We start from the raw sequence: 15,599 nt of genomic DNA on the forward strand, positions 1-15,599 counted from the left end.
TGTTACTTTTATTACACAAACTACTGTAAGTGACAATTGATGATAATGATGGTGGAAGCACAAAAGCATCATATGGTAATTCATTCAGAACTCTTTCCATATAATAAATAAAATGCAGGTTTAAAAGTCCTTAAACTTGTCATTATAATGATACAACTTACATCATTGTGTTGAGTTTACAGTGTTTATCTTCCAGTACAGGAACAAGTTTCTTCAATCCTGAGTATCCCAGTTTACATTCATTCAGATTCAGCTCTCTCAGGAGGAACAGGTTTTTACCCAAAACATCAGTCAGTTCCTGAAAGACTTCCTCTGCTTCAGGACTCAAAAACCTGCACAAGGGAAATTGAACCAAATTGAATTTATTGGTAACAATAATGGTCCGCCATTAATAAGTAACTACAGGAAGTAATGCAGGACTAATGAGTATACTACATTAACACTTTAGCTACTATTAACTAATATAACAAGTTTAACTAATCAGTAAGTAATATCAAATTTAGGACTAAGATAGTTCCTTATTAGCTAATCAATAATTACAGAATGAGATTGGCATCATTAAGAATTAATAGGTAACTATGACAAATTATAAAGAATTACTAATTATTATTACTAATTAATTACTAATCAGAACATTAAAGTGTCTGAGATGTGAGCAATTGTCTTTTTTTACTCTCAACGTGGTCATAAAATGCATCATTAATTGCTCAAGTGTTACCTTGTCACTATGCAGGAACTACTAATGATCAGGACCATTATTTTAAAGTGAAAAACATCTTTTTCACTTTAAAATAATGGTCCAGATCACTAGTAGTTCTTGAAGAATGACTAGGTAACACTTGAGTAATTAATGATGCATTTTACAACTATATTCAGAGTAAAAATGATGACTGATTACGTCTCAGACACGCAATAATGTTCTTTACAATTTGTCCGTTAGTTAATAGTTATTAATGATGGTAATCTCAATAGGTACAAACCCAATTCCAAAAAAGTTGGGACACTGTACAAATTGTGAATAAAAAAGGAATGCAATGATGTGGAAGTTTCAAATTTCAATATTTTATTCAGAACACAACATAGATGACATATCAAATGTTTAAACTGAGAAAATGTATAATTTTATGGGAAAAATAAGTTGATTTTAAATTCATGGCATCAACACATCTCAAAAAAGTTGGGACAAGGCCATGTTTATCACTGTGTGGCATCCCCTCTTCTTTTTATAACAGCCTGCAAACGTCTGGGGACTGAGGAGACAAATTGCTCAAGTTTAGGAATAGGAATGTTGTCCCATTCTTGTCTAATACAAGCTTCTAGTTGCTCAACTGTCTTAGGTCTTCTTTGTCGCATCTTCCTCTTTATGATGCGCCAAATGTTTTCTATGGGTGAAAGATCTGGACTGCAGGCTGGCCATTTCAGTACCCGAATCCTTCTTCTACGCAGCCATGATGTTGTAATTGATGCAGTATGTGGTCTGGCATTGTCATGCTGGAAAATGCAAGGTCTTCCCTGAATGAAACGACGTCTGGATGGGAGCATATGTTGTTCTAGAACTTGAATATACCTTTCAGCATTGATGGTGCCTTTCCAGATGTGTAAACTGCCCATGCCACACGCACCTATGCAACCCCATACCATCAGAGATGCAGGCTTCTGAACTGAGCGCTGATAACAACTTGGGTTGTCCTTGTCCTCTTTAGTCCGGATGACATGGCGTCCCAGTTTTCCAAAAAGAACTTCAAATTTTGATTCGTCTGACCACAGAACAGTTTTCCACTTTGCCACAGTCCATTTTAAATGAGCCTTGGCCCAGAGAAAACGCCTGCGCTTCTGCATCATGTTTAGATATGGCTTCTTTTTTGACCTATAGAGTTTTAGCCGGCAACGGCGAATGGCACGGTGGATTGTGTTCACCGACAGTGTTTTCTGGAAGTATTCCTGAGCCCATGTTGTGATTTCCATTACAGTAGCATTCCTGTATGTGACGCAGTGCCGTCTAAGGGCCTGAAGATCACGGGCATCCAGTATGGTTTTCCGGCCTTGACCCTTACGCACAGAGATTGTTCCAGATTCTCTGAATCTTTGGATGATATTATGCACTGTAGATGATGATAACTTCAAACTCTTTGCAATTTTTCTCTGAGAAACTCCTTTCTGATATTGCTCCACTATTTTTCGTGGAGTACAGTGGTTCAATATTAATATTATAAAGCGAAGAGAATATTTTTGGTGCGCCAAAAAAAACAAAATAACGAATTATTTAGTGACGGCCGATTTCAAAACACTGCTTCCTGAAGCTTCGGAGCATAATGAATCAGTGTGTCGAATCCGCAGTTCGGAGCACCAAAGTCACGTGATTTCAGCAGTTTGGCGGTTTGACACGCGATCCGAATCATGATTCGACACGCTGATTCATTACGCTCCGAATCTTCCTGAAGCAGTGTTTTGAAATCGGCCATCACTAAATAAGTCGTTATTTTGTTTTTGTTTTTTTGGCGCACCAAAAATATTCTCATCACTTTATAATATTAATATTGAACCACTGTACTCACATGAACTGATTTAAATATGTTTTTAGTACGTTTATGGATCTTAAGAGAGGAAATGTCATTGCTCCCTATGTAGGCCTCACTGAGCCATCGGATTTAAACAAAAATATCTTAATTTGTGTTCCGAAGATCAACGAAAGTCTTACGGGTGTAAAACGGCACAAGGGTGAGTAATTAATGACAGAATTTTCATTTTTGGGTGAACTAACCCTTTAATGCTTCAGCAAACCAAGACATTTTAGACAATTTCAGAGATCCAGTCCAGGTGCAGTTTGTCTGTGAATCTCTCGTCGGCATCAGCGTATCTCATCTCTTTGGTCTCTCCAGTCATTTGCGCAATGAGGAGATCTTGCTCTCCAAACATCCACAGGATCAGATCATCTTTCTGTACTTCAGTATCAGGTTACCATTAGTTACCATTAAATCAAGTGTGTGCATTTGAACATTAGCTACAAAGATCATGCAGATGCCATGGACTGGTTCATGTTACACAAAAACTTCATATTGCTGTTTTAGGGTATGTTCACAGGACACTGCACAATACATGCACATGTCAACAGTGTTAGGAGTTTCCCATTCAGATGCAAAATTTATGGGAGGAGAGTATTTAAATGAATTATGCAATGCCATTTACTGTACTGTCAGTAAATCACCCACAGAACTTTTCACTCCCATTGGTGCTTTCATGAAATTGTGCTCTCACGCTAATTTGCCCTGCTTAGTAAATCTGGCCCTAAGTATGATAAATTTTTTGGTGAACTCTTTTTAGATAAGCAGTTTGAGCTGAATAACCTGCGTGAAAGGAAACCTGAATGGATGAGGTAGAACTGTGATTATTATTGCATTGACTCACCTCTGACAGAAATGAACAATCTCTTGATTGTGGTCTTCAGTTTATAAAGTCCAGAATGTTCAGCTGTCATGTTTGTGATGGTCAGAGATCCAGTCTTCTTGTCCATCTTCAGTCTGTCTCTGAATCTCCCATAGGCACCATCATATGTAGTGATCTCTCCGGTCCCTCCTTAGATTTCCGCCATGAGAGCATTTTCATCTCCAAATATCCACAGTATCCGATCGTTTTTTCTGTATTTCTTCATTGGTCTTTAGGGTAACATCTTCTCCCTCCAGTGCTGACACTTTCTTCACTTCATTCACAGTAACACATAGAAATGAGTAGATTATTAAAAGAGAGTCGGTAAATTTACAATGAAGAGATGGAGAGTATGTGTTTATCAGCAAGAACAAACTGCAAAGATGACATGCACCTTAATTATGTCGTACTAGTGACTGTTAGTGTTACATAATAAAACAAAACAATAGGTTTTAACGTAAATACAGTATTATAATATCTATGCATGTACATTATTTATGATTCTGTGCAGTAATGTTCCACATAATATAAATACTGGGTAAACTGAGGACAAATTACAATTATGAAAATAAAACATTTATCTGATTTTATCTCAGCTTTATTTTCAATGACCAAAAATGATTTTAATAGTTTTGTTGTAGGGTGTGTTTACACAAAACCAAAAAACTGAAAACTTTTTATGTGTTTTGGCTGTTCATTTACATGACAACAGCGTTTTAGGAGCCTGAAAACCCAAGCTTTTGAAAACGGGTTTCAAAGTTTTTGATAAGGATGATGCCTCCACATAAACAACAAAAACATGAATTTGTGGAAACAGTGATGTCATGCGCATGCTTATTATGAGTTCGGTCTCACGTTTCACATACATCTTCATTTACTCTTCATTTTTCACAGAAGTATTTCTGAAGGTTTAGTCTGATAAATCTTGACAATATTAGAGGGAAAATGAATGATAGAGACAATAAAGATCAGAATGGCTTGTATGTGGACAAATGAATATATGAAGAGAACTGCAGCCATAACCCAGCAGTTAAACTCGTCCAGTAGCTCCTCCCACACAGACAGTAACTCCTTTAAGTTTAAGAACTTTTTCTTTCTCAAAACAGAATTAGTCTGTCATTTCATTCCTTTTGGATCATGACTGACACATCCCAGCATCTGAAATAAATAGGGGTTTGGGGCAAAAATGTCTCTAAATTTGATGTGATGTTGTTCCTGGAGATCCTCTGAATGTCTGAACGTCTGGAGTCTGACACTTTTTTAAGAGTCACTGATCATTCGTTTTAATAAAGGATAATATTTTGATCATATTATTAGAAATAGTTCCCATTCTCTCCTGTAACTCATTTTGAGAAGGCATGGCAGTATCTGAAGGGAGGAGTTTAGTTTCACTGAACCACTTTACAACAGACCCGCAGATTCATTCGCTTTAAGAAACATTCAACGTTTTCACGAGTGTCAGGATACGACTATTATCACAGTTCTGTTGTCAAACTATTTCATAAATGCTGAAGAAAATGTTTATTTTCATCTGTTTGTGTTTGTGTCAGGCTGGTGAGTATTTTTATGTCCTCACTTCAGTTTATTTTATCATTTGCCTACAAACACATTATTCCATCATTCGTTTTGCTTCTGATATTTTCCAGTTGTATAAGATTAATATAGTCAGATATTTTTGTTGATGCTGCTGTCCCTTTCATTGAATGTATATTGAAATGAGTGAAGAATTAATTTGAGTTATTATGTGTGTTTGTGTTCAGGTGTGTTTGTTGCTGATGCAGTGAAGTCAGAGTCAGTGACTGAGGGAGAATCAGTCTCTCTGAACTCTAGTGTCACTCAAATACAGACACATGAAGAGATCGAGTGGAGATGTGGTGAATTTCTCATAGCTAAAGTAAAGAACAAAGAGAGCAAGTTTTATAATACTACTGCTGCTTGGAGATTCAAAGACAGACTGAAACTGGATCAGACTGGATCTCTGACCATCATCAACAGCAGAACCACAGACTCTGGACTTTATACAGTCTCCAGCAGCAGCAGAGACACGATCAACACGATCAATCTCACTGTCTATGGTGAGGAGAGAATTACTGTCCTGTTACATCTGTTGACTAAACTCACTGTATAATGTTACTGAGAATAATATAAAATGATAGACAATTCTATGATACTGATCGTTGTATCCATTCTTATAATTAAATATTTTAATAAGCAAAATTGTAAAATATTTGCCTATCTGCTTGATCAATTCAGTTTTTTACTGTCAATAAACTGGAAAAGATCACAGTGATTTCTACTGAATCTGATTTATTCTGTCATGTTTTCAGCTCGTCTGCCTGTTCCTGTCATCAGCAGTAACTCTTCATCATCATCATCATCATCATCATGTTTATTGTTGTGTTCAGCTGTGAATGTGAGTCATGTGACTCTCTCCTGGTTCAAAGGAAACAGTGTATTCCACAGCATCAGAGTGTCTGATCTCAGCAGCCGGTCTGATCTTCTTCTCCATCTGGAGTGTGTGGATGATTCCTACAGCTGTGTGCTGAACAATCCCATCAGAAGCCAGACTCAACATCTCAACAACACTCAACTCTGTCACACATGTGCTGCAGGTACTTCACTGATGATATCTGTATATATGTATATATTCACAAACTAAATGAACAATAATTATATATTTATGTTGCTCATTTCTTTTCTCACAAGACTGTATCTGCTGTTGTGGCTGTACTGAAGCTGTGATCCGATTGGCTCTCTCTGCTCTGGTGGGCGTGGCTACTGTGGCTGTTGTGGTTTATGACATCAGATCCAGAAGTCTTCAACAGAAGAAGAGCGTCCAGAAATAACCATCAAACTCTGATTAATCAGATACTCAGGAAGGTAGAGATGTTCTTGAACAACTGTAGACGTGATATTACAAGAAATATCATTTTAAAAATCATTATCATTTTGTTCAGCATCTAAACTCTCATTTTCACATCAGTTGTGCTTGTTTGTCTTTTCACAATATAAATCATTTTAAAGCAGATTTTCAAAGAATTTGCCTTAAAATATACACTGTGACAAATCAGATAGCAATAGATTTTTCATGTTTTAAAAAGTAGTTTCATCTGCTCACCAAGGCTGCATTTATTTAATTAAAAATACACTAAAAACAGATATATAGTGAAATATTATTACAATTTAAAATAACTTTGTCCTATTTGAATATATTTTAAAATGTAATTTATTCCTGTAATGCAAAGCTGAATTTTCAGCATCATTACTCCAGTCTTCAGTGTCACATGATCCTTCAGAAATCATTCTAATATGATGATTTGATGCTCAAGAAACATTTATTGTGTACAATTGTACAAAATATTTGTGTACAATATTTTTTTTTCAAGATTCTTTGATGAATAGAAAGTTCAAAAGAACAGCATTTATTTGAAATATAATCTTTTGTAACATTATAAATGTCTTTACTGTCACTTTTGATCGATTTAATGTATCCTTGCTGAAAAAAATAATTAATTTATTTAATTTCTTTTCAAAAAAAAAAAAAAAAAATTCTTACTGACCCCAAACTTTTGAACGGTAGTGTATAATGTTACAAAAGCTTTGTATTTCAGATAAATGCTTTCTATCCATCAAAGAATCCTGAAAAAGAAATATTGTACACAAATATTTTGTACAATAAATGTTTCTTGAGCATCAAATCAGCATATGAGAATGATTTCTGAAGGATCATGTGACACTGAAGACTGGAGTAATGATGCTGAAAATTCAGATTTGATCACAGGAATAAATTACATTTTAATATATATTCAAATAGGATACAGTTATTTTAAATTGTAATAATATTTCACTATATATCTGTTTTTAGTGTATTATTAATTAAATAAATGCAGCCTTGGTGAGCAGACGAAACTTCAATTAAAAACATTAAAAATCTTACCGTGTCCAAACTTTTGACTGGTAGTGTATATATATATATAAAAAAAATTTATTAGACTACTTGTCATAATAAAGAGAAAACAAATATTTTAGGAATCTGTTAAAAACTAAAAATGTATTATCATTTATTAGGCAATAAATAGTCTTTATTCACACATAATAACAAAAAAATAAATAAATAAATAAAATAAATGTAATATTTTGTATGTCCTCCTCTCGATAACAGCTTGCGTTCTTGCTGGTTTGTTTTCATGTACTTTTACACAGTCTCTGTTGTTATTAACTGTAATTGGACATCTGAATAATAAAAAATTAATACAAATATAAAGTGATTTCCCGCTCAATGAGATAATGATCTTGAAAACTTATCTAAATAAAAGCATTAAGAAGATTATTGTTTGTGTTTGCTGACAGATTGTTGGGGTTATGATATGTTTTTAAATTCCTTGATGTTTTATTAGTTTATTGGAGTATGAGTGAATATAGTGATATGTCTGTCCCCATTTCACTGTTATATTTATGACAACAGAAAAATACCATGATATTGATCAAACATTTGAAAAAAGATGTGGGAAGTGTGTCAAGGGCGCAGGTTGATGTTTTAAAGTGCTGTACTGTTTCTTCCAACATTTTATCATTAATTGCTTTGAAATCAGACATAGTAACTACTTTCTGAGGTTGTGATCTGATCTGTTTTACCCCAGTGCAGCTCAAGGATGTGCTGATCGCCTTTCTGATATTATTGATTTTCTCAGAGAAGAAGGAAACAAACTCACAGCATTTGCTGTCTGAGAGCATTTCACTGGGAATCTGACTCGGGGGTTTGTTAGTCTCTCTACAGTAGCAAAAAGAGTGCGGGTGTTTAAGTTGCTGTTTATAATATTTGAGAAGAAGGTCTGTCTAGCTTTGCCTAGTTCCACATTGAAAGCATGAAGGCTATCTTTATAGATGTTATAGTGGATTTCAAGTTTTGTCTTGCGCCACATGCGCTCAGCTTTTCTGCATTGTCTTTTCATATTTCGCACTGCTGTTGAGTTTCTCCACGGTGCTTTTTGTCTTCCTGACTTTCACAGGAGCAATGTTATCAATAACATTACATATATTTGTTAAATTATTTAGTCAGAAGAGATTTTTTTTAATTGTTATTTTGGGTCAAGTGCACATTTTAAAGATTTCTTCTTGTGAAATAAAACAATAAATCATTTAAAAGTTTTTCAGGATCTGCATGTGTCTTAAATGTAGCAATAACTTCACAAGAAGAAAGAAGGATGATGGACGATGTGACACCAGGACAGAGATTAGCAGAATTGTATAAAGCTTAACTATATATTATTTCCACAAACAAGTGTAAACTATTGCATTTATTCTTAAATATACATTAGGGGTTTTTAATATAGTTATGTATAAAGCCAAAACAAAACTTGCCTTTGAAAAGTGGGGCATGGTTGAAGCATAAATCACTTATTGTGCTTATTTTTTGACTGTTCTTATAATAAATTAGGCTAACATCAGATGCTCATGAAGAATCAGTTGCAGAACCAGCTGCAGATACATGAAGGAAGTAGGCTATATATACAAAATAGGGGGAAAAAACTAAACTAATTTCTTCTTTCTGTTGGAAAAACATCCCGCTACACATTTTCCCAAAGTCTATGTAAGGTACAGTCTGAGATGAATAAGCACCAGTGTTGGGCATGTTTAAAAAAGTAATTAGTTATAGTTACTAGTTACTTCTCACAAATAGTAACTGAGTTAGTAACCGAATTACATCATTATAAAAGTAACTAATCACCAGGGAAAGTAACTATTGCGTTACTTTTATTATTATTATTATTTTTCAAAAATGTCAAATAACTTGGATGCCCCCAATATTAAATATTTTGAATGAATGAAATGGACACTAAATAGAATAAAATATTATTATAAATCTTTGTAGACTAATCTGCACTATTTTAATGTTGCTGTGGGACAATGTGAGAGACACCTATCAAATTCAATATATTGTATCATTACTATGGAACAATAAAACACAATAAATGGTTTAGAACTTTTAATATTTATTGCACAGACCACAACTGGCCAACAAATAAGACTAAAAATAAATTATGCTTGATCCGACTCGACTCATGATCCTCTCTTGCTCACGACATGAACTTTCACTTGAACATGAACTGGAGCGAGTCTTTAAATGAACCGAAACTCAGCGTATATTGCCTCACAGACATGAGAAATATATCTATAGAAAGCTTGAAATGTCTACTTTTAAACGAAATAATTCAAAACGAAAAGAAATAGGCTACTCTCTGATTATGTAATCTGAATCAAATGTGCATTCTCTCTCTAAGCGCTTCCACGGAGATGATGAAAGTCAGCAATGTCAACTTCATCTTTGCAGCCGACACGGATTCAGAAAACATTATTAATAAACAATTAAAATGTTTCCTAATCATTACTTTTGCCTGTTCTTTATGGCAAGCTTTATGAGTGCTATATAGCCTATATTACGTAAACACTCATTATTATGGTTTATTCTCTCCAGTATTTAAGAAATTAAAACAACATAAATGTGATTGGTCAACTAATGCCTTAAATGAACATCTACTAGTCGATTAGAAAAAACCTATTTCACATATTTTGGATCCAGCACGTCACAAAGGGTATTCTGGTTTGAGCTCGAGCGCTGCTCGCATGCTCTGATGCTATGGAGTTAATATTGTGCCATAATTAAACAAACAATCCAGCATTTTGCAAACAAACACGATCTGCTTTGTACGGAGCCCCAGACACGACACGCACGATTTAGTAAATCGAGGGAACAAATTATAAATCGTGCACACGATTACATTTTTTTTCTTGCATGTCATGTGTGGGGCTCCGTAGCTTTGCAAAGGAAAACTCGACTCTCAAACAAACAGAAAGTGATGTGCAAATACAAAGGTCAGTTTGAGCAAAAACGCAGAAGAGTAACAAATATATGTATTTATAGGCAAATAGCCTATAAATAAATGAGCCTACATCATATTTCACAAATAAATACAAACCATCCTACAAATGGCATGTAACCTTTGAACAAATAACAAATCTAGTGCATACAAACACACACCTGTCTGTTATGATTGTAAGACACTTGCCTTTTTATGCAGTTCAGCAACTTCCTCTCCAAAACAGCAGATGGCGCTTTGCTATGGGTCAATTTACACTAGTCTCCCGAGAGAAGCCCCAAAACATGCATTTATAATAATAATAATAATACTAATAATAAACTTTATTTTATAGTGCCTTTAAAAGTTGTACCTCAAATCGCTTTACTCTTTTTATATAAGCAGTTTGAGCTGAATAACCTGCGTGAAAGGAAACCTGAATGGATGAGGTAGAACTGTGATTATTATTGCATTGACTCATCTCTGACAGAAATGAACAATCTCTTGATTGTGGTCTTCAGTTTATAAAGTCCAGAATGTTCAGCTGTCATGTTTGTGATGGTCAGAGATCCAGTCTTCTTGTCCATCTTCAGTCTGTCTCTGAATCTCCCATAGGCACCATCATATGTAGTGATCTCTCCGGTCCCTCCTTAGATTTCCGCCATGAGAGCATTTTCATCTCCAAATATCCACAGTATCCGATCGTTTTTTCTGTATTTCTTCATTGGTCTTTAGGGTAACATCTTCTCCCTCCAGTGCTGACACTTTCTTCACTTCATTCACAGTAACACATAGAAATGAGTAGATTATTAAAAGCGAGTCTGAACATCTGGAGTCTGACACACTCAGTTCAGTTCACAAATCTTTTTTAAGAGCCACTGATCATTTGTTTTTAATAAAGGATAATATTTCAGTCATATTATTAGAAATAGTTCCCATTCTCTCCTGTAACTCATTTTGAGAAGGCATGGCAGTATCTGAAGGGAGGAGTTTAGTTTCACTGAACCACTTTACAACAGACCCGCAGATTCATTCGCTTTAAGAAACATTCAATGTTTAGACGAGTGTCAGGATACGACTATTATCACAGTTCTGTTGTCAAACTATTTCATAAATGCTGAAGAAAATGTTTATTTTCATCTGTTTGTGCTTGTGTCAGGCTGGTGAGTATTTTTATGGCCTCACGTCAGTTTATTTTATCATTTGCCTACAAACACATTATTCCATCATTCGTTTTGCTTCTGATATTTTCCAGTTGTATAAGATTAATATAGTCAGATATTTTTGTTGATGCTGCTGTCCCTTTCATTGACTGTATATTGAAATGAGTGAAGAATTAATTTGAGTTATTATGTGTGTTTGTGTTCAGGTGTGTTTGTTGCTGATGCAGTGAAGTCAGAGTCAGTGACTGAGGGAGAATCAGTCTCTCTGAACTCTAGTTTCACTCAAATACAGACACATGAAGACATCGAGTGGAAGTTTGGGGACATTCTCATAGCTACAGTAATGAACAACAAGAGCGTGTTTTATGATATTGATGATGAGAGTTTCAGAGACAGACTGAAACTGGATCAGACTGGATCTCTGACCATCATCAACAGCAGAACCACAGACTCTGGACTTTATACAGTCTCCAGCAGCAGCAGAGGCACGATCAACACGATCAATCTCACTGTCTATGGTGAGGAGAGAATTACTATCCTGTTACATCTGTTGACTAAACTCACTGTATAATGTTACTGAGAATAATATAAAATGATAGAGAATTCTGTGATACCAATCATTGTATCCATTCTTATAATTAAATATTTTAATAAGCAAAATTGTAAAATATTTGCCTATCTGCTTGATCAATTCAGTTTTTTACTATCAATAAACTGGAAAAGATCACAGTGATTTCTACTGAATCTGATTTATTCTGTCATGTTTCCAGCTCGTCTGCCTGTTCCTGTCATCACCAGAGACTGTTCTTCATCATCATCATCATGTTCATTGGTGTGTTCAGCTGTGAATGTGGGTCATGTGACTCTCTCCTGGTTCAAAGGAAACAGTTCATTGTCCAGCATCAGTGTGTCTGATCTCAGCATCAGTCTCTCTCTACCTCTGTATGTGGAATATCAGGATAGAAACACCTACAGCTGTGTGCTGAACAATCCCATCAGAAACCAGACCAAACATCTGGACATCACTGAACTCTGTCACACATGTGCTGCAGGTACTTCACTGATGATATTCGTATATATGTATATTTTCACAAACTAAATGAACAATAATTATATATTTATGTTGCTCATTTCTTTTCTCACAAGACTGTATCTGCTGTTGTGGCTTTACTGAATCTGTGATCCGATTGGCTCTCTCTGCTCTGGTGGGCGTGGCTACTGTGGCTGTTGTGGTTTATGACATCAGATCCAGAAGTCTTCAACAGAAGAAGAGCGTCCAGAAATAACCATCAAACTCTGATTAATCAGATCTCAGGAAGGTAGAGATGTTCTTGAACAACTGTAGACGTGATATTACAAGAAATATCATTTTAAAAATCATTATCATTTTATTCAGCATCTAAACTCTCATTTTCACATCAGTTGTGCTTGTTTGTCTTTTCACAATATAAATCATTTTAAAGCAGATTTTCAAAGAATTTGCCTTAAAATATACACTGTGACAAATCAGATAGCGATAGATTTTTCATGTTTTAAAAAGTAGTTTCATCTGCTCACCAAGGCTGCATTTATTTAATTAAAAATACAGTAAAAACAGGAATATTGTGAAATATTATTATAATTTAAAATAACTGTTTTCTATTTCTAAATGTTTCTTGATCATCAAATCATCATATTAGAATGATTTCTGAAGGATCATGTGACACTGAAGACTGGAGTAATGATGCTGAATATTCAGCTTTGATCACAGGAATAAATTACATTATAAAATATTTTCAAATAGAACACAGTTATTTTAAATTGTAATAATATTTCACTATATATCTGTTTTTAGTGTATTATTAATTAAATAAATGCAGCCTTGGTGAGCAGATGAAACTTATTTTAAAAACATTAAAAATCTTACCGTGTCCAAACTTTTGACTGGTAGTTTATTAGACTACCTGTCATAATAAAGAGAAAATAAATATTTTAGGAATCTTTTAAAAAGTAAAAAATGTATTATCATTTATTAGGCAATAAGTAGTCTTTATTCACACATAATAACCAATAAATAAATAAATAAAATAAATAAATAAATAAATGTAATATTTTGTATGTCCTCCTCTTGATAACAGCTTGCGTTCTTGCTGGCTTGTTTTCATGTACTTTTACACAGTCTCTCTTGTTATGGACTGTAATTGGACATCTGAATAATAAAAAAGTAATACAAATATAAAGTGATTTCCCGCTCAATGAGATAATGATCTTGAAAACCGTTATCTAAATAAAAGCATTAAGAAGATTATTGCTTGTGTTTGCTGACAGATTGTTGGGGTTATGATATGTTTTTAAATTCCCTGATGTTTTATTAGTTTATTGGAGTATGAGTGAATATAGTGATATGTCTGTCCATATTTCACTGTTATATTTATGACAACAGAAACATACCATGATATTGATCAAACATTTAAAAAAAGATGTGGGAAGTGTGTCAAGGGCGCAGGCTGATGTTTTAAAGTGCTGTACTGTTTCTTCCAACATTTTATCATTAATTGCTTTGAAATCAGACATAGTAACTACTTTCTGAGGTTGTGATCTGATCTGTTTTACCCCAGTGCAGCTCAAGGATGTGCTGATCGCCTTTCTGATATTATTGATTTTCTCAGAGAAGAAGGAAACAAACTCACAGCATTTGCTGTCTGAGAGCATTTCACTGGGAATCTGACTCGGGGGTTTGTTAGTCTCTCTACAGTAGCAAAAATAGTGCGGGTGTTTAAGTTGCTGTTTATAATATTTGAGAAGAAGGTCTGTCTAGCTTTGCCTAGTTCCACATTGAAAGCATGAAGGCTATCTTTATAGATGTTATAGTGGATTTCAAGTTTTGTCTTGCGCCACATGCGCTCAGCTTTTCTGCATTGTCTTTTCATATTTCGCACTGCTGTTGAGTTTCTCCACGGTGCTTTTTGTCTTCCTGACTTTCACAGGAGTAATGTTATCAATAACATTACATATATTTGTTAAATTATTTAGTCAGAAGAGATTTTTTTTAATTGTTATTTTGGGTCAAGTGCACATTTTAAAGATTTCTTCTTGTGAAATAAAACAATAAATCATTTAAAAGTTTTTCAGGATCTGCATGTGTCTTAAATGTAGCAATAACTTCACAAGAAGATAGAAGGATGATGGACGATGTGACACCAGGACAGAGATTAGCAGAATTGTATAAAGCTTAACTATATATTATTTCCACAAACAAGTGTAAACTATTGCATTTATTCTTAAATATTCATTAGGGGTTTTTAATATAGTTATGTATAAAGCCAAAACAAAACTTGCCTTTGAAAAGTGGGGCATGGTTGAAGCATAAATCATTTATTGTGCTTATTTTTTGACTGTTCTTATAATAAATTAGGCTAACATTAGATGCTCATGAAGAATCAGTTGCAGAACCAGCTGCAGATACATGAAGGAAGTAGGCTATATATACAAAATAGGGGGAAAACTAAACTAATTTCTTCTTTCTGTTGGAAAAACATCCCGCTATACATTTTCCCAAAGTCTATGTAAGGTACAGTCTTAGTGTGAGATGAATAAGCACCAGTGTTGGGCATGTTTAAAAAAGTTATTAGCTATAGTTACTAGTTACTTCTCACAAATAGTAACTGAGTTAGTAACCGAATTCATTATAAAAGTAACTAATTACCAGGGAAAGTAACTATTGCGTTACTTTTATTATTATTATTATTTTTCAAAAATGTCAAATAACTTGGATGCCCCCAATATTAAATATTTTAAATGAATGAAATGGACACTAAATAGAATAAAATATTATTATAAATCATTGTAGACTAATCTACACTATTTTAATGTTGCTGTGGGACAATGTGAGAGACACCTATCAAATTCAATATATTGTATCCTTACTATAAAACACAATAGATGGGTTAGAACTTTTAATATTTATTGCACAGACCACAACTGGCCAACAAATAAGTCTAAAAATGAATTATGCTTGATCCGACTCGACTCATGATCCTCTCTTGCTCACGACATGAACTTTCACTTGCACATGAACTGGAGCGAGTCTTTAAATGAACCGAAACTCAGCGTATATTTCTCATGTCTGTGAGGCAATATATCTATAGAAAGCTTGAAATGTCTACTTTTAAACGAA

At 34.4% G+C, this 15,599-nt stretch overlaps 2 protein-coding genes across 3 annotated transcripts in view; one reads left to right on the plus strand and one right to left on the minus strand.

Annotated features, from left to right (window-relative positions):
* LOC127509925 (H-2 class I histocompatibility antigen, Q10 alpha chain-like) overlaps positions 1 to 15,599 on the minus strand; it is a 52,572-nt gene that overhangs the window by 12,020 nt on the left and 24,953 nt on the right. The window lies entirely within an intron of this gene.
* Positions 4,797 to 14,548, plus strand: LOC127510027 (SLAM family member 8-like). 2 transcript variants are annotated; one of them, XM_051889513.1, is made up of 4 exons: positions 11,323 to 11,443; positions 11,650 to 11,961; positions 12,214 to 12,495; positions 12,590 to 14,548. In XM_051889513.1, the coding sequence occupies exons 1-4, from the start codon at positions 11,395 to 11,397 to the stop codon at positions 12,727 to 12,729; spliced, it is 783 nt and encodes a 260-aa protein (XP_051745473.1). In that variant the 5' UTR covers positions 11,323 to 11,394; the 3' UTR covers positions 12,730 to 14,548. The 2 variants fall into 2 exon arrangements, with proteins under 2 accessions (XP_051745474.1, XP_051745473.1); XM_051889514.1 differs by lacking the exons at positions 11,323 to 11,443; positions 11,650 to 11,961; positions 12,214 to 12,495; positions 12,590 to 14,548 and adding exons at positions 4,797 to 4,977; positions 5,184 to 5,498; positions 5,751 to 6,541.

This window comes from Ctenopharyngodon idella, chromosome 3 (genome assembly GCF_019924925.1).
Source record: "Ctenopharyngodon idella isolate HZGC_01 chromosome 3, HZGC01, whole genome shotgun sequence".
NCBI lineage: Eukaryota > Metazoa > Chordata > Actinopteri > Cypriniformes > Xenocyprididae > Ctenopharyngodon > Ctenopharyngodon idella.

Bases quoted from the DNA above. Each gene is read 5' to 3' on its own strand.
- LOC127510027 (XM_051889513.1), top strand. From the start codon at position 11,395: ATGCTGAAGAAAATGTTTATTTTCATCTGTTTGTGCTTGTGTCAGGCT. The intron at 11,962-12,213 runs GTGAGGAGAGAA...TCATGTTTCCAG, and splicing joins GATCAATCTCACTGTCTATG to CTCGTCTGCCTGTTCCTGTC. The intron at 12,496-12,589 runs GTACTTCACTGA...TTTTCTCACAAG, and splicing joins CTGTCACACATGTGCTGCAG to ACTGTATCTGCTGTTGTGGC.